At 38.8% G+C, this 16,067-nt stretch overlaps 6 protein-coding genes across 6 annotated transcripts; 3 read left to right on the top strand and 3 right to left on the bottom strand.

The window, feature by feature from the left end:
- Positions 1-1,069: 1,069 nt before the first annotated feature.
- Positions 1,070-2,027, bottom strand: LOC120625364 (chorion class B protein PC10-like). The gene is made up of 2 exons (XM_039892403.1): positions 1,894-2,027; positions 1,070-1,591 (listed from the first exon to the last, which is right to left on the bottom strand). The coding sequence occupies exons 1-2, from the start codon at positions 1,942-1,944 to the stop codon at positions 1,124-1,126; spliced, it is 519 nt and encodes a 172-aa protein (XP_039748337.1). The 5' UTR covers positions 1,945-2,027; the 3' UTR covers positions 1,070-1,123.
- A 180-nt stretch (positions 2,028-2,207) lies between these two features.
- LOC120625363 (chorion class A protein Ld2/Ld41-like) lies at positions 2,208-2,864 on the top strand. The gene is made up of 2 exons (XM_039892402.1): positions 2,208-2,341; positions 2,470-2,864. Exons 1-2 carry the CDS (start codon positions 2,291-2,293, stop codon positions 2,812-2,814), a joined length of 396 nt encoding a protein of 131 aa, XP_039748336.1. The 5' UTR covers positions 2,208-2,290; the 3' UTR covers positions 2,815-2,864.
- A 1,803-nt stretch (positions 2,865-4,667) lies between these two features.
- LOC120625013 (fibroin heavy chain-like) lies at positions 4,668-8,956 on the bottom strand. The gene is made up of 4 exons (XM_039891922.1): positions 8,856-8,956; positions 8,238-8,702; positions 6,326-6,427; positions 4,668-5,241 (listed from the first exon to the last, which is right to left on the bottom strand). Exons 1-4 carry the CDS (start codon positions 8,904-8,906, stop codon positions 4,732-4,734), a joined length of 1,128 nt encoding a protein of 375 aa, XP_039747856.1. The 5' UTR covers positions 8,907-8,956; the 3' UTR covers positions 4,668-4,731.
- A 234-nt stretch (positions 8,957-9,190) lies between these two features.
- LOC120625362 (chorion class A protein Ld2/Ld41-like) lies at positions 9,191-9,802 on the top strand. The gene is made up of 2 exons (XM_039892401.1): positions 9,191-9,297; positions 9,417-9,802. The coding sequence occupies exons 1-2, from the start codon at positions 9,247-9,249 to the stop codon at positions 9,750-9,752; spliced, it is 387 nt and encodes a 128-aa protein (XP_039748335.1). The 5' UTR covers positions 9,191-9,246; the 3' UTR covers positions 9,753-9,802.
- Positions 9,803-12,671: 2,869 nt separating this feature from the next.
- Positions 12,672-13,955, bottom strand: LOC120625356 (chorion class B protein PC10-like). The gene is made up of 2 exons (XM_039892394.1): positions 13,857-13,955; positions 12,672-13,197 (listed from the first exon to the last, which is right to left on the bottom strand). The coding sequence occupies exons 1-2, from the start codon at positions 13,953-13,955 to the stop codon at positions 12,724-12,726; spliced, it is 573 nt and encodes a 190-aa protein (XP_039748328.1). The 3' UTR covers positions 12,672-12,723.
- Positions 13,956-14,309: 354 nt separating this feature from the next.
- LOC120625360 (chorion class A protein Ld2/Ld41-like) lies at positions 14,310-14,852 on the top strand. The gene is made up of 2 exons (XM_039892399.1): positions 14,310-14,386; positions 14,470-14,852. The coding sequence occupies exons 1-2, from the start codon at positions 14,336-14,338 to the stop codon at positions 14,803-14,805; spliced, it is 387 nt and encodes a 128-aa protein (XP_039748333.1). The 5' UTR covers positions 14,310-14,335; the 3' UTR covers positions 14,806-14,852.
- Positions 14,853-16,067: the final 1,215 nt, after the last annotated feature.

The raw sequence follows: 16,067 nt of genomic DNA, 5'->3' as shown, positions 1-16,067 counted from the left end.
CTAGCTACTAATAATAGAAACTAGTTTCTCTAGAATAATATAAACTAATATCATAAAACTGAACAGTAGGTACGTATGTTTGTATACTTGGAACTGACAGTAACTAATGATTTATTTATGATTTATACTTGCTGATTTACTGGTGAAGGTCAGGAAGCAGACAGATTACTGACGAAGAAACAGCAAGACTTGTTTACTTTGCGTACTTTTATAGTGTGATGTCTTACGGGATCTTATTATGGGACTAAGATGCTGATGTTGAAAAGAGCTGTACGGTCAATATATAAACTTAAATCAAGTGAAGCCCTCCGTGAAAAATTTATAGAAATAGGTATACTTACGGTAGCCTCACAATATATTTATAACAATATATATTTATAATAGTATTTGTAAGACAACATATTAGTCTATTTAAACAAAAAGTGGATATAAACAGTCGACTTACAAGAAATGATCATAAATTAGTGACATCTGCATATCGTCTGTGAAAGGTGCAGAAGTCATTTGTGGCTTAATCCCACTTAGGAATCATATTTACGCTTTTATAATATGATTCCGAAGGTAATGTTGGACCTACCAATGCATAAGTTTAAAGAATGTGTTAAAACACATTTATTATAGCGAGGTTACTATACAATTGATGAGTTTCTTAATGACAAGGTTGCTTGGAAGCAACCGACATCACTTTCATTTCTCACAAGATAGAAAAATGAATTTTAAAATGTAAAATATAAATTGTTGATATTGGAAAAGAGCCACTGGTGAGTTTCTTGCCGTGGTAGAGAAAGACCTTTAAAACGTCAAGTCTGTCCGTGTGAAGTGAACACACAGACAGACTTGACGTTTTAAAAGTACTATATAACTTATATTAGGCCTACTTGAAATAAATGAATTTTGAATTTTGTTTTTTTTGATACCTATGGTGTAGTACACTGCATCCTATAGTTTAAACGGATGTAACCGTATGATACAGCTACCTAATAGTTATACAAGGGGGGCCATCAGTGAATTGACTTAAAACCAAAAAAAAATCGCTATAGTAGAATGTAAGAAAGAATAAAAAATTTAAATTGCTTCTATGCAGTTTATTGTTCAGTTTGTGAAACATTTTTATGAAGACTTCTCAGTAGAAACCAGCACGTCCACAGGCGCAGCCCGAGGTGCCAATGGCGGCTCCAGCCAGACCGTTGTAGCCGTAACCGTAACCATTACCGAAGGGGCCGATAGCGGCACCGGCGATACCAGCAGCACCAATGTCCTCGCTCAACATAGCGACCTCTCCGTTGCCGCAACCATACGCGACCGCACCGGCACCAGCAGTGGGCAGGGCGCCCTCCAGACCCACAGTTCCCAAGAACGGCAGAGCGCCGCGGACGGCGAGCTCTCCGCAATAAGCGTTCTCAGACAGCACGGAAACTCCGTTGGGTGGGATAGCGGAGGCGCTGGCCACTGGGAGAGCGCCGCCGGAGAAAGCGGGAGTAGCGAGCATTTCAGCGCCGCAGAGACCGGCCGCGCCGAAGGGAGCGCCTGCCCAAGTGCCGGCGTAAGGCGCAGCGCCCCAGCCGGCGCCGATGCACTGTCCGGAGATGCACTGCAAACAATAACACAATGTTAAACTTTTCAATATAATCTTAGCCGGATCGCTATTGGTAGAGCGCTCGTGGTCGTATGGTATCACCTATATTTTAATTAATTTTGTTAAAAGACCAATACACTGATACATACTGCGATATTTATTTAATACATTAAAATTTATGATGAAAGCATGAGTGAAATTAATGCTGAATACGCTGTTTTGCTGCTTTAATATGAAAGATAAAAATAGCGTACGAAGACGAGGACCTTTATTCAATAAAAGACAGAACTCTAGACACAATTTCTATTAAAATTTACCTCCATCAAAAGGGCTTGAGCGCAGACGAAAAGTACAGCTTTGAAGACCATTTTGAAATGTTTCTTTCTCGGGATTTAACTTGAGAATAATTAAAAAGAAAGAATTACAGTGTTTTATACCAAGTGAACTGAAGAAATTTATTATCACTTTAGAATATTGTGAAAAGTAATGATTGTTGAATATCACATAAAGGGACGTGACTTTACTAATATTTTTGTTTCTATGTCAGTAACACAATATTATTCAAAAATTAATGAACTATCTTTATATAAAACAAGGCACGTTGTCCACTATTTCGAAATTATTGTGAACATAAAAATACAATTTATATAAAAGCATAGACGAGTTCAGCACCATCATTGTATCCTCATCTTTGTACAATAAACATTCTAAAACATGAACTCCTTCGCTGTACTTTTGCTCTGTGTCCAGGCTTGCTTGGTGCAGGTAGGTTCCTACTTGATATTATATGTTTATTGGTTATTTACTCATAACATTACTTATTATTTTTATTCTTACCTACGATTAATAGTGTTTGGACTATTCTTTATACTAATTATATTTTTCTGTTTCAGAATGTGTTCAGCCAGTGTTGCGGCGCAGCGTACGGGCCCGGTATGGCCGGTGCCTTCGGCGGCTACGGCGCATACGGCGCGTACGGCGGTTACGGCTCTAACGGTGCTTACGGTCTCGCCGGGCCCGCTCTCGCGGCGCCGTTCGGTTACGGTGCAGCATATGGCGGCGAAGGTGTTGGTGATGTAGCGGTCGCCGGTCAGCTGCCGGTCGCTGGTACCACCCTGGTCGCCGGACAGGTGCCGATCCTGGGTGCCGTGGAGTTCGGAGGCATCGTGCCGGCCGGAGGCGAGGTGTCCATCGCCGGCAGCTGTGGCTGCGGTTGCAGAGGATCCTACCTCTACTGAATAGCTTATGCCAGACACATTGCCAAATAAATGCATAATATTATAACTATCAGATTTATTTCTATTTTTATCTATATTTTTCGGTGCACATGTGCCTCTGATACCTTAGGACTGACCTTTAGCTGGACTAATGAAATAGATCTAGGCGAAATTTATTTAAATCTGTTAACGTCTGACGGAGTTATGGTGTAAAATTGTCAAACGCTTTCATCCCCTCTCCCAACGGAACTGAGCTGAATTTCGGGATATGAATATAATTATTATATTATATTTCATAATTGAGATGGTGATAACTACGTTCGCAAACTTAAAACTTAAGTTACGAGGGTTCAAAACGCGCCCTGAGAGCCCACAACAAACTTAGCCAGGTATTAGTATTTGGGTTCGATTCCCACAACTGGACAATGTTTGCCTGATGAACATAAAAGTTTTTCAGCATCTGTCTGGTCTGTGTGTTTATCCGTTTATCATAAGTATTTATGTATATTATTCATACAATAATACATCAGTTATCTTAGTACCCATAACACAAGCTACGCTTACTTCGGGTACTAGATGGCGATGTGGGTAGGACTTCGACTTCATTTTCGTAGGGTCGAGTTCGAATCCCAGCATGCACCTCTAACTTTCAAAGCTATGTGCGTTTTAAGCAATTAAGGTATCACCTGTTTCAACGGAGAAAAACATCGCGAGGAATCCTGCTTGCCTGAGAGTCTCCATGCTCTTCTCATAGGTGTATGGAGTCCACCAATCCGCACTGGGCCAGCGTGGTGGACTATAACGGCCTTAACCCCTCCTCATTGGGAGGAGATCCGTGCCCTGTAGTGGGCCGGTAATGGGTTGATATGACGGTATATATTTCATAATTATTATGTCCTACCACGTAGTATGAAGTAAAATCGTGAAAAGTTTTATTTGAATTCATTGAGTAGTTTCAACGTGATCCGTGGCCCAGATACAGACAGATAGTGCAGAATTTGCCATAGATTACAATTTACAACAACTCAGATAGCAATTAGGATACAATTTAGGTGGATTCTTATTTCTACTACATAAATGACACTACACAAACAGAAGTTTTTTGTAACTTGTCTTATAATGAAAACGATCGTTTCATTACTTTTTAATGTGATATTTTTTAAAAATATTAAAAGATAAAGAACGGAAGTTTGCTTTAATTATTTTGAAATAATGTTTACACTAATGTACACGGACAGGTAAGAAAAAATGGACTATACGCATCAGGTTGATGGCCATAGGGTTACACTTTTAAAGGTTATTCCTTGCATGCCCTGCGAAGTGTTTGCTTCGTTAAGCTATTCAAAAATCAAAATTCAAAAAATTCAATTCTTTTTTTTTTTTTTATTGGGGACAGTACCATCAGATGGATCATCTGCTTGGTCTTTCAAATATTACTTGTTCTAAAACGATGCTGTGCTTCTGTGCTGCGAAAGCTGTGCTAATAATATGATGTTAAGAGTTCAATATGATGCTTTACCTAATTTTCAGCTGTAACCCAAGTCTAGATGAAAACACGGAATTAATTATTGTAGAACAGAAAAATTCAAAATGATATTTTTGTATAAAAAAAACACTGAAATTGGTATATTACCAGCATTCGTGTTGCTTAAAAACAAAAGCCGTCAATGCTGGCGACATGGATATTAACATGTAAGTATGCCTTACTCCATGGACTCTCGACATTTCTTTAAGAAAAAATCCAAAAAATTATGTAATATTAGTAAATAAAATGATATGTTTTCTATTTTTATATATAAAATAGTAATTACTAGAACGTTTCCAATTTAACTGTATGAAAAAGGTATTATAATCTTAATAGAAAAACACTTTAATACATATTATTATCAGTTTATTTTTCGGTTTCATCTTGGTTGGACAAGATACCGCAATAACTTCTCAGTAGCGGTAACCACCTCTACATCCGCATCCGCAGCTGCCAGAAATGGTAACGGTGCCAGACGCTGGCACAATACCTCCAAATTCAACCGCACCTAAGATTGGCACCTCTCCGTCGACTATGGTAGTTCCAGCGACTGGCATTTGACCAATGACCTCGACATCACCGACACCTTCTCCACCATAGCCTGCACCGTATGCGAGTGGGGAGGCGAGACCAGAACCGTAAGCCCCGCCAAATCCATAACCACCGAGACCCAGGCCGTAGGAAGAACCCAGACCATAAGAACCGCCACATCCATAACCACCGAGACCCAGGCCGTAGGAAGAACCCAGACCATAAGCACCGCCATATCCATAGCCAGCGAGACCCAGGCCGTAGGAAGAACCCAGACCGTAAGCTCCGCCGAATCCGTAACCAGTGAGACCAAGTGAGTTACCTAAACCGTAAGCACCGTCAAAACCATATGCTGATCCGATGGAACCGCGAAGGCACTGGCTGTAGACATCCTAAAAGATAAATAAATAAAAAGTTGTTAAAGCGCTCAGGCCTCGATTCGCAGGTTTAAATCCTGTCGACTTGAACATTTGCATTTTAAATTTATAAAAAAGAAAAAATTTTTTTTTTAACTTTGCCCGAGCTTACTGTGTGAGCCTACTAAACATTTTGGCGTCCAAGAAAATCATGTTATGATGAAAAACTTGACTGGGAAAAGGAAATGCAATACACTCATATGACATGATTGGATATTAGACTGGATTTATGACTCATAAATCCAGTTAACTGTGAAATTCTATTGAGTAGAATACAAAGATCTTATAATGAAATATTTGCTAATGAGGAAAATATCCTGTTGCAGACTTGGTAGAGAAATCGGCTGACATCCTAGAAACGCAACGATATGTAAGGATCTTTTGGTATATTAAGTTGAATTGATACAAGAAATAATCTGTCTACACTGGAAGCAGAGAATATCTTCTCATTTACAAGTAAATCTTATCTTATACTAATAAATAAAGCTGAAGAGTTATTTTGTTTGTTTTTTTGCTTGAACGAGCTAATCTCAAGAACTACTGGTCCGATTTGAAAATTATTTCTGCTTTGGATAACCTTTTTATCGAGGATGGCCTATAGCCAAGACGCTTACACCAATTGGAGCATAGCACTAATGAAGAATGTTTCAAAATCAGGGGATTTACCAGCCTCTGCTGCGTGCGCCGCGTAAATGGTTAAATTTTCGCAAAACCATGTACGACCAAAATTGTTCCCTTTTAAAAGTATTAAAAAAATAATCGCATAATCGTACGTCGATTTTTTAAGTTTGGCTCTCCTTAACCTTATGGTGCTTACCAAATTTGATCTAAAACAATGCATTATTTGCGAAGGTGCTTTTACAAACATGCTTTGAATCCCCACACAAACAGATACTCTATATTATATTTGCCCGTAATTTGTGCAGGCGAAGCCGTAGGGGCACAGCTAGTGAACGAAATTTTCACCAGTGGCATGAGTTTGATACTATTTAGTAGTTATACTACGTGGTAGTCATGTAGTATTAAAAAAAATATGGAGCTTAAAAGTAAAAAGTAATACCTGAATCAAGCAAGCTTGGAAACAAATGATCAAGAAAGCGAAGGCTGACATCTTGTAGTAAGTATGTATAAATCTGTCGAAGTCGAGAATACAATGATTGACCTAAAACGGTCCATGCTTTTATAGTAATTGCCATTATCTCTTAAGCTTGGGCTTAGCTTATGACTCATATATATGTATGAGCGACTTTGGTTTTGAAATCTCCCCATACGTGCCTATCGCTATGTTTTCTCAAAGATATCACACCTTTTGTTCTAATTCACACGGCTCTCATACATATTTAAAAGTTACGCGGGCTATCAAACCTAATAATGTGTCTATTGATGTTTTTGAACTATTTTCCGATTGCAACCAAGATAGAAAATAGCCGTCATTTAGGTTAAGTACTTATTATTTAAAAATTTATGGAGCTTAAAACGGTCCATGCTATTATCTCTTTAAACTTTTTGACGGTCGATTGGCGCAGTGGGACCCGACCCTGCTTTCTGAGTCCCAGGCCGTGGGTTCGATTCCCACAACTTTTTTGTTTGTGCGATGAACATGACTTTTTTTCAGTGTCTGGATGTTTCTCTTGGTTTTCCTAATCCTAAGGTTGCCTGGAAGAGATCGCTACTAAGCGATAAGGCCGCCTTTTATATCCTACTTTTTTGGTTTCCACTTGTTGTGTCAATTGCTTTTTTAAAATTTTCTGGTGCTCAATTAAAGTGTATAAATAAAATAAGTAAATAACAAATGTTGTCAAAGACGCGTGGAGTCCACCAATCCGCACTGGGCCAGCGTGGTTCCCTTCTATAACCCTTCTCATTGTGGGAGGAGACCCGTGCCCTGTAAAGGGCCGGTATTGGGTTGATATGATGATGATGAATACCTAGAGCAATTAAATAATAAATAAAGAATCTCATACACCGGCCATTCTGATATATGGCTATTTATAGTTTTTCTTATGAAGTAGATTTAATTTTACGTACCTATTTTTCGTCAGTTGTCATAATTTTCATAATTTAAAAACTGAAGTCTGCAATAAATAAATAAAAACGGAAATAATGCGTCAACAATCTGTTATCCTTACAACAAACCTACGAATGAAGCTTTCGATATATTCGCGTAATTGGAATATGTATTTTGATAACGGCATTTTCTCGTGCGTTTTTATCAGTGTTTTTGATTAATTGCTTCGTGTTATTGTCAGAATTATACTACAATTTGTATAAATATATTATATTTGCTGCTCATTTCAATCAAGCTAAAACTGCCTTAAGCATCGAGCCGGTATTTGAGCTTGATAGCGATAAAAATACAACGAAATTCACAAGTCCAATTGCTACAATAGCTGTATTGTTGCTTTATCAACAAACATTTGACGGCTGACTGGCGCAGTGGCCAGCGACCCTGCTTTCTGAGTCACAGGCCATAAAATGAATATTTTTCAGTGTCTGTTTATTATAAGTATTTATGTATCTATTGTTCATAAAAATATTCATCAGTCATCTTAGCAGCCATAACACAAGCTATGCTTACTTTGGGGCTAGATAGCGATGTGTGTATTGTCGTAGTATATTCATTATCAGTGTCACTTGAACTTTTTTTGTGTTTTTCAAAATAAGATGCACAAGTTCCATTAAAAGTATTAAAATTTGTAATAGGCAAGCCTATAATATTTGAAGAAGATTTTCAACGAATTAAAATAGGATCACCTCTGAGGTAAAATGTACCTCATTTTTAGAAAAACTTAATAATTAAATAATTGAATGCTTTACATCTCCTCAAAAAAAAATTTTCCTACGGGATGCCATACAAACAAAAACTAATGCGGACGAAGTCGCAGGCAATAGCTAGTAGGTATACAATAAAATCAATGTATAAATGCTCGAATTAAGTTTATTTGTTAAGAAAATCGGATTCATCCATTTCAGTAGAAACCAGCACGTCCACACCCGCAGCCGGCGCGGCCGATGGCGGCTCCGGCTAAACCGTCGTAGCCGTAGCCGTAACCGTAACCGAAGGGGCCGATAGCGGCACCGGCGATACCAGCAGCACCAATGTCCTCGCTGAGCATAGCGACCTCTCCGTTGCCGCAACCGTACGCGACCGCACCAGCACCAGCAGTGGGCAGGGCGCCCTCCAGGCCCACAGTTCCCAAGAAAGGCAGAGCGCCGCGGACGGCGAGCTCTCCGCAATAAGTGTTTTCAGACAGCACGGAAACTCCGTTCGGTGGGATAGCGGAGGCGCTGGCGACTGGGAGAGCACCGCCGGAGAAAGCGGGAGTGGCGATCAGCTCAGCGCCGCAGAGACCGGCAGCGCCGAAAGGAGCGCCTGCCCAATTGCCGGCGTAAGGCGCAGCTCCCCAGCCGGCGCCGATGCACTGACCGGAGATGCACTGCAAACAATAACACTATATTAAACGCTTGTTATGATGGAGTATTTTAAATTTACTAAAAATTTCAGATCCGTTAAATATTCGATGAGGTCTTTGTATTCGTTTCTTGAGTGGAAAAGTATTTGATTAGACAAATAAATATAATTTAATTACCTGCATAACTAGAGCCTGAGCGCAGACGAAAAGTACGGCTTTGAATACCATTTTGGATTGTTTGTTCTTCGAGCTTGAACTTGGGAATAATTGAAAAGAAAATCAAAGCTCATTTTATACCACACGAACTAAGAAATTCACTATCAATTTAGCATTGTGTAAATTCATTATTGTTGCATATTATTTTAAGGCACGTGACTTTTACTTAGGTTTGTTTCTAAAAAATTGGTAGATAAATAAACATTCTGTATATGAAACGGTGATAAACACGTTGTCAAATATTTTGAAATGGTGTCCCATACATTAAGTTAGAAATAAAAATGGTATAAAAGCATTGACGATTCCAGTATCATCATTGTATTTTCGTCTCTGTACAATACACACCTACAACATGAACTCCTTCGCTGTTCTGCTGCTCTGCGTCCAGGCTTGCTTAGTGCAGGTTGGTTCCTACGAGACAAAGTTTCTTTATTGTAGCTTACCCATGTTACTGATTATTTTTTGTAAGGTATTTATATAAGAGGTGCTTAAAATGCTTATTATTTTAATTTTGTGTTTCAGAATGTGTTCAGCCAGTGTTGCGGCGGAGCTTACGGCCCCGGTATGGCCGGTGCTTACGGCGGCTATGGCGCGTACGGCGCATACGGCGCTAACGGTGCTTACGGTCTCGCCGGGCCCGCTCTCGCGACGCCTCTTACCTACGGCGCAGCCTACGGCGGCGAAGGTGTCGGTGACGTAGCGGTCGCCGGTCAGCTCCCGGTCGCTGGTACCACCCTGGTCGCCGGACAGGTTCCAATCCTGGGTGCCGTGGAGTTCGGAGGCATCGTGCCGGCCGGCGGCGAGGTGTCCATCGCCGGCAGCTGCGGCTGCGGCTGCAGAGGTTCTTACCGCTACTAAGCAGTGAGAATGTGTAAATGAATTGAGCAAATAAATGCATTTACTGGAAATTTACTTTCATTGTTACGTTTAACTGCTTATCCTTTACTTAAGAAGTAAATCCGATTTGATAATCTATATTTTTTAACATCACGCTACGACTCTTATGGATACCTTTATACTTATAATAAAACTGTAACTAGAATATTTCTGTGCATTTAATATATTTTGAAAATTTTGACCGGGGGATGCTTTATAATCGATACTGAGTCCAAAAGAGATTTTTATTTAATTTTTGTCTGTCTGTCTGTCTCATTTTTCTCTGCCGTTTTTGTCCGTCATTTTTGTCCGGGCATCAAGTGAAAACTACTCAACGGATTTAAATAAAATTTGGTATAGTGGTACCTAGTACACCGGGTCAACATATAGGCAACTTTTTATCCCGATAAAAAAAAAGTTTCCTCCGGGAAATGGAATGAAAACTTCATAGTTCTGTTTAATTTGAACCGTTTTTTATAATTATTTTTTTATTTGAAAGTGTATACTATCAAGATGATAACGAAGATCTGAAAAATATTGTTGAAGATAAAGGACATAACGCTTCACAGATAACAAGGCATATGGTACAGCAATCGAATGCATGCGTACCATCCTACTATATTATAAATGCGATAGTTTGTGAGATTGGATGTATGGATGGATGGCTGTATGTATGGATGGATGTATGGATGTTTGATACGCTTTAACGCCCCAACGAATGAACCGATTTGGGTGTAATTTGGCAGAGATATACAATAGTCTGGAATAGCTCATAGGATTCTCTTTATCCCGGAAAAGCAAATACTCCTACAGGATGGCATCGCTTTTTTTCTGCATTTGTCGACCGACTCAAATTACACTTTACTACGATATTTACAAAATTGTTTAGAGCCGATAAGAAATACAATAACATTCGTTTTACATTGAGCGACACGACTGGTGCACGAATCCAACAGCGAACTGCCGGCAGGCGGTTAGTGTACCTACATGCGAACGACGACGTCATAAAACCAGTCGGGTGTTTATGCCTTTCAACTGCGAGATCGGTATGGACTATGGTTGAATTACACCGTACCTACACACGTAGGTACGATCAAAAATGTAAGTTCGTGAATGTTGATATGTATATTTGTGTGAATGCTTCTATGTTCAAATTGTTATTAGTAAATTAGAATAAGGTGTTAAGTTATATATGTATGTAAAGTATTTAGATTAATTATTATTATAATATAAGTATTTTGTTTATATATCAGACCCTACAGTTGTATGAAATTTTGTGTAAAACACACGTACGCGGAAGAAGTTTTGGGAGACTGCCAGCACAACATAAAACGACAGATAGTAAAGCACCATTTTAAAACTCAAGCGGAAGCCTTAAAATTTGTGTCCATAAAATTGTTAGAAATGTGGCAATGGGTACCGAGCTGAGCTCATAAATTGCACCCAAATAACTTGCGTCCTTAAGATAATATACTCCGACTTATCTTAAAGATCGCTTTACATTTCTTGGTGCTATTTCAATTCTTACACTTACTCTCCGTTCTCAGAGTGGCAATAAGCTGGAAGTGCCAATCAGCCGTACGCACTGTTACAATGAGTCATTTACTATCAAGGCAGTTAAATTATTATTTAACACTGTAAGTATGATTTTTATGAATTTTTTTTTTATTTTTATATATAGTTTTAGTATTATTTATTTTACCATATAGTATTTTATTTTACTTCATATATGTAGTGTTTTTGTAATTATTAATATGTATGTATAATCAACACAAATCTTAGAGTTTTGTGCACCGCTATAAGGATTCAAATGTAAGCAAATTCCTCATAATGGTTGCCTGGAAGAAATCACTATAAGTGATAAGGCCGCCTTCGTTACACAAATTTAATTGACTTGTACCTTTGTTGTTTTTGTCTCTTTTATTTATTTTTTTCTTGTGTGCAATAAAGTATTTTCGATTGATTGATTGATAAGATACTTATTAAGACGACTTTTTCGCACGAGAACTTTATTTGGTTTTTGAACCGGAAAAAAAACCAAATAAAGTTCTCGTGCGAAAAGTCGTCTTAAAAATAAACGTGCAGCGTCACATCTAAACCGACCTTGGCAACTTTTGCATAGACATATCTTGAGTAATAAAGGATACTTTTTATCCAAGAAAAAGAAGATCCTTTAGGATTTCAAATAAACCAAAACAATGGCGGAAAATGCGGGTTACACCTTATTTAGTAGATGGATATGCTTACATTTTAACAAATCAACGATGTTCATCATCATTGCACCATCAAAGCTTCGCAGCTCTAGGTGATAAATTTATCCACCGGAGGCGCTCACAAGCAGATTCCTTCCAACTCCGATCTCCCACGGCCTATTCGTCTCACCAATTTGCCCTCCATCAATTAACATCGCGAAAAATTTGCCCCGTGGCCAGCACCTTAGATCGAAGTTAAGGTAGCAACCTAAATTTACATAGCATGGAAAAATTAACTAACTATCGCGAATTTCCCCTTATACAGATGTATAAAAGGAAATACACAGATGTTACTCCACAATTTAGAAAACTAAGTACTTATAATTAAAGATAAGCAAACACTCTCAGTAGCTAAGTAATTTAAATGCAAAGTTTAGAAAAAATGTGATTTGCAAGATAGTGTCTTTTCTCTCTTGCATCATATTTTTGAAAATTGACCCTAAGTTAATAAGTTCATTAACTTTAGTAATTGCTGTAACGCAGAAAAAAACCGTTAAAATTGTTTAATTTGTTCGTGATCATATATATAAATACTCTTGAGGAAAACAGAAGAAAGTCTAAAATAAAAATAATATTGCATATACTCGTATTATAGATATGGCGCCAGAGAATATTTGGTTTTACAATATAGGTAGAATAAACCAGTAAATATTTGTTTGATTAAGTTTATTTGTTGTTGATGAAGTTATTATTGTGGCTTCTTAATATAAACCAGCACGTCCGCATCCGCAGCCTGCGCGGCCGATGGTGGCTCCGGCCAGACCGTTGTAGCCGTAGCCGTAGCCGTAACCGTAGCCGAAGGGGCCCATAGCGGCACCGGCGATACCAGCAGCACCAATGTCTTCGCTCAACATAGCGACCTCTCCGTTGCCGCAACCGTACGCGACCGCACCGGCACCAGCAGTGGGCAGGGTGCCCTCCAGACCCACAGTTCCCAAGAACGGCAGAGCGCCGCGGACGGCGAGCTCTCCGCAATAAGCGTTTTCAGATAGCACGGAAACTCCGTTCGGTGGGATAGCAGAAGCGCTGGCCACTGGGAGAGCGCCGCCGGAGAACGCGGGAGTGGCGACCAGCTCAGCGCCGCAAAGACCGGCAGCGCCGAAAGGAGCACCTGCCCAAGTGCCGGCGTAAGGCGCGGCGCCCCAGCCGGCGCCGATGCATTGTCCGGAGATGCCCTGCAAATAATAACAATCAAATAAGAACTTGTGATTCAAAATCTGGAATATAAAATTTTTCCACAAGATAATATTTCACAAGATATTCGGTTTTTACCTAAATACTAAATACTAAGATTTGCTCAGACTAATAAAGATCATCACAAATATTTTCCATATACTTTATAATATCTTTAGTAAATACATTTTCTCGAACAAGCTATGTAATTATCATTTTGAGACTCTTCTGCGAGGTAAATCGAAACCGCTATGCTGGCTAAATACATGCGACCAGCGGCTGGCAAAAGTTGTGTGAAAATCCATAGTAAACTCAAATCTGTTGTGAAATTTAAAATCCGAAACATGGCAACCAAGCTGAGTTATCATAGGTTTTATTTAAATGATTTACTGGCTCACTAGTAAAAAGCAGTTTATGATTATTCTTTTAAAAAAAAGAATCATCAAAATCGTTCAATCATCATTGTTAGAAAAGAGCAACAATTGAGTTTAAATTTCTGCGCATTATTTGAGTAAAGTTCTATACAATCCTGGGCCACAACTAGGCATTGATGGACTTAGGTAAGTAGTTGTGCTTTGGCCTATTATTACATCCGTCCTTCAATGCCCCTTTTGCTGGCAGCTGCAGTAATATACTATAGTGTTTTGCATATTTCACTAACCTGCGTCATGAGCGCCTGAGCGCAGACGAAGAGTACGGCTTTGTAGATCATTTTGAATTGTTTATTACTCGGGTTGGAACTTGAGAATGACATAAACATAACAGTAAGCCTTTTATATAAAGTGAATCGCAAGTCCTTATCACTATAATGGTAAATTGACTACGTAAATTGGTAAAAAACGGATATTATGCTTCTTAAAACGTGACTTATGAAAATTTTATTCGTAGATATATGAAATAAGTACGAAAATTAAACCAATAAAATATTTGTAGAAATATTGACGAAGGTAAGCTCTTATGTTATGTTATCCATTAAAACAATCTTCAGTTAAACAAATAAATGTATTAAATAAATGTATAGCGTGCATAGCACGTTTCAAACTATTTCGAAATTGAGATGTACACGCAATAGTCTTTCTATAAAAGCACAGACGAATTTAGTAACACCATTGTATCCTCGTGCAATACACACACTACAACATGAACTCCTTCGCTGTTCTGCTGCTCTGCGTCCAGGCTTGCTTGGTGCAGGTTGGTTCCTACTTCATTGTCATTTACTCAAATTACTGATTATCTGCAATAATAATAATTAATATCTTAATTCTGTGTTTTAGAATGTGTTTAGCCAGTGTTGTGGCGGAGCTTACGGACCCGGTCTGGCCGGTGCTTACGGCGGCTACGGTGCGTACGGTGTGTACGGCGCTAATGGCGCTTACGGTCTCGCTGGGCCAGCTCTCGCGGCGCCGCTCTCTTACGGCGCAGCTTACGGCGGTGAAGGTGTCGGTGACGTAGCCGTCGCTGGTGATCTGCCGGTCGCTGGTACCACCCTGGTCGCCGGACAGGTGCCGATCCTAGGTGCCGTAGAGTTCGGAGGCATTGTGCCAGCCGGCGGAGAGGTTTCCATTGCCGGCAGCTGCGGTTGCGGATGCAGAGGATCCTACCTCTACTGAGCGATAGTGCGGAAGTGAAGAGGGAACAAATAAAAGCATTTACTGGATATTAACCTTTTATTGTAAACCTTAGTCTGCTTTTCTGTTTATTACTAATTAATTCATTTCTTTTAATTATAATATCTTCTAGCAGCTGTTCCTAGCTGATATACAAATATTGATCATATAAAGCTTAGTACGATCTATAAAAAAATTAAAACAATAGTATATTTATCGTTCCTATTGTAGTTATCAAAGAACCCTTATTTATTTTATTTACATTATATTAGTACTACAGGGCCACTTACACTAACTAGATGGAACTACATTATTTATCGATGACTATAAAACAAATGATGAAAGATGACATTAAGCATTTTACAAGACATGTTATTAATATACTTGGTGTACTTTAATGGTACTCTGCGAATATTTAAATAGTGGTCGTTTAATATTCTCAGAGTACTTCAAGAATTTACAGAATTCTGGTCTGTCTGTCTGTCTGTCCATCTTTCTGTTCTTTCGCGGTTTCATTAATAGAGCTATAGCTGATAACCATTAATCTTGAATATGAAAGTTTGCTAGTGTAAATACTTACGACGTAATTTTTTTTTAACCATGAACCTGATGTGAAACTAAAATCCTTAATAATAACAATGTTAACGTTCGGAATACCGCGGTTTAAATATCATGTATCCACATAGTTCCACTACAACCAATGGTCACAGGGGAAATATGTTCAGTAGCCTAGTTTACAAGCACTTTTGAAACGTCAAGTCAATCTGTTTGTAATAACTCTACCAGCAGTCAAACGCCGGCAAGAAACTCAGCAGATTGCTGTTTTTTCTATCTTTATTTCTATCAGAGTTTGTCGTTAAGAAATTAATCAATCGTGTAGTAATCACGACTTACTAGTGTTTTAACATATTGTATAGAATTATGCATTGGAATGCAGAAATCATATTATAAAAGCTAAATATACTCAATCCCAAAAATCTTTCGCAGACGATACAGAAGCAATTTGTGTAAGCAGTGTTTTGTGTTACGAATACGATATTGTTATAACTATATTGTAAAGCTACAGTAAGTATACCTATTACTTTAAATTATTCTCAGGAGGATAAGCGTGTTTCTAAGTTTGTAAATTTATCTAATTCGGCTCTTTTCTGCAATATGAATATAGTTTCAATATCATCAGCTTTGCCCCATAATAAGATCCCGTAACGCGTAAGTCGGCAAAGTTAACAAGCCTAGTTGTTTCGTTTGTCAGTAATCTGTCTTAT

The sequence above is a fragment of the Pararge aegeria genome, chromosome 7 (genome assembly GCF_905163445.1).
Source record: "Pararge aegeria chromosome 7, ilParAegt1.1, whole genome shotgun sequence".
In the NCBI taxonomy this organism is placed as follows: domain Eukaryota; kingdom Metazoa; phylum Arthropoda; class Insecta; order Lepidoptera; family Nymphalidae; genus Pararge; species Pararge aegeria.
The sequence above is the reverse complement of the archived record's forward strand: the minus strand, read 5'-3'. Positions and strand labels throughout refer to the sequence as shown.

Bases quoted from the DNA above. Each gene is read 5' to 3' on its own strand.
- LOC120625364 (XM_039892403.1), bottom strand. From the start codon at position 1,944: ATGGTCTTCAAAGCTGTACTTTTCGTCTGCGCTCAAGCCCTTTTGATG. The intron at 1,592-1,893 runs GTAAATTTTAAT...TATTGTTTGCAG, and splicing joins CTCAAGCCCTTTTGATGGAG to TGCATCTCCGGACAGTGCAT.
- LOC120625363 (XM_039892402.1), top strand. From the start codon at position 2,291: ATGAACTCCTTCGCTGTACTTTTGCTCTGTGTCCAGGCTTGCTTGGTG. The intron at 2,342-2,469 runs GTAGGTTCCTAC...TTTCTGTTTCAG, and splicing joins TCCAGGCTTGCTTGGTGCAG to AATGTGTTCAGCCAGTGTTG.
- LOC120625013 (XM_039891922.1), bottom strand. From the start codon at position 8,906: ATGGTATTCAAAGCCGTACTTTTCGTCTGCGCTCAGGCTCTAGTTATG. The intron at 8,703-8,855 runs GTAATTAAATTA...TATTGTTTGCAG, and splicing joins CTCAGGCTCTAGTTATGCAG to TGCATCTCCGGTCAGTGCAT. The intron at 6,428-8,237 runs TGAAATGGATGA...GGACCGTTTTAG, and splicing joins GTGGACGTGCTGGTTTCTAC to GTCAATCATTGTATTCTCGA.
- LOC120625362 (XM_039892401.1), top strand. From the start codon at position 9,247: ATGAACTCCTTCGCTGTTCTGCTGCTCTGCGTCCAGGCTTGCTTAGTG. The intron at 9,298-9,416 runs GTTGGTTCCTAC...TTTGTGTTTCAG, and splicing joins TCCAGGCTTGCTTAGTGCAG to AATGTGTTCAGCCAGTGTTG.
- LOC120625356 (XM_039892394.1), bottom strand. From the start codon at position 13,955: ATGTTTATGTCATTCTCAAGTTCCAACCCGAGTAATAAACAATTCAAA. The intron at 13,198-13,856 runs GTTAGTGAAATA...TATTATTTGCAG, and splicing joins CTCAGGCGCTCATGACGCAG to GGCATCTCCGGACAATGCAT.
- LOC120625360 (XM_039892399.1), top strand. From the start codon at position 14,336: ATGAACTCCTTCGCTGTTCTGCTGCTCTGCGTCCAGGCTTGCTTGGTG. The intron at 14,387-14,469 runs GTTGGTTCCTAC...TCTGTGTTTTAG, and splicing joins TCCAGGCTTGCTTGGTGCAG to AATGTGTTTAGCCAGTGTTG.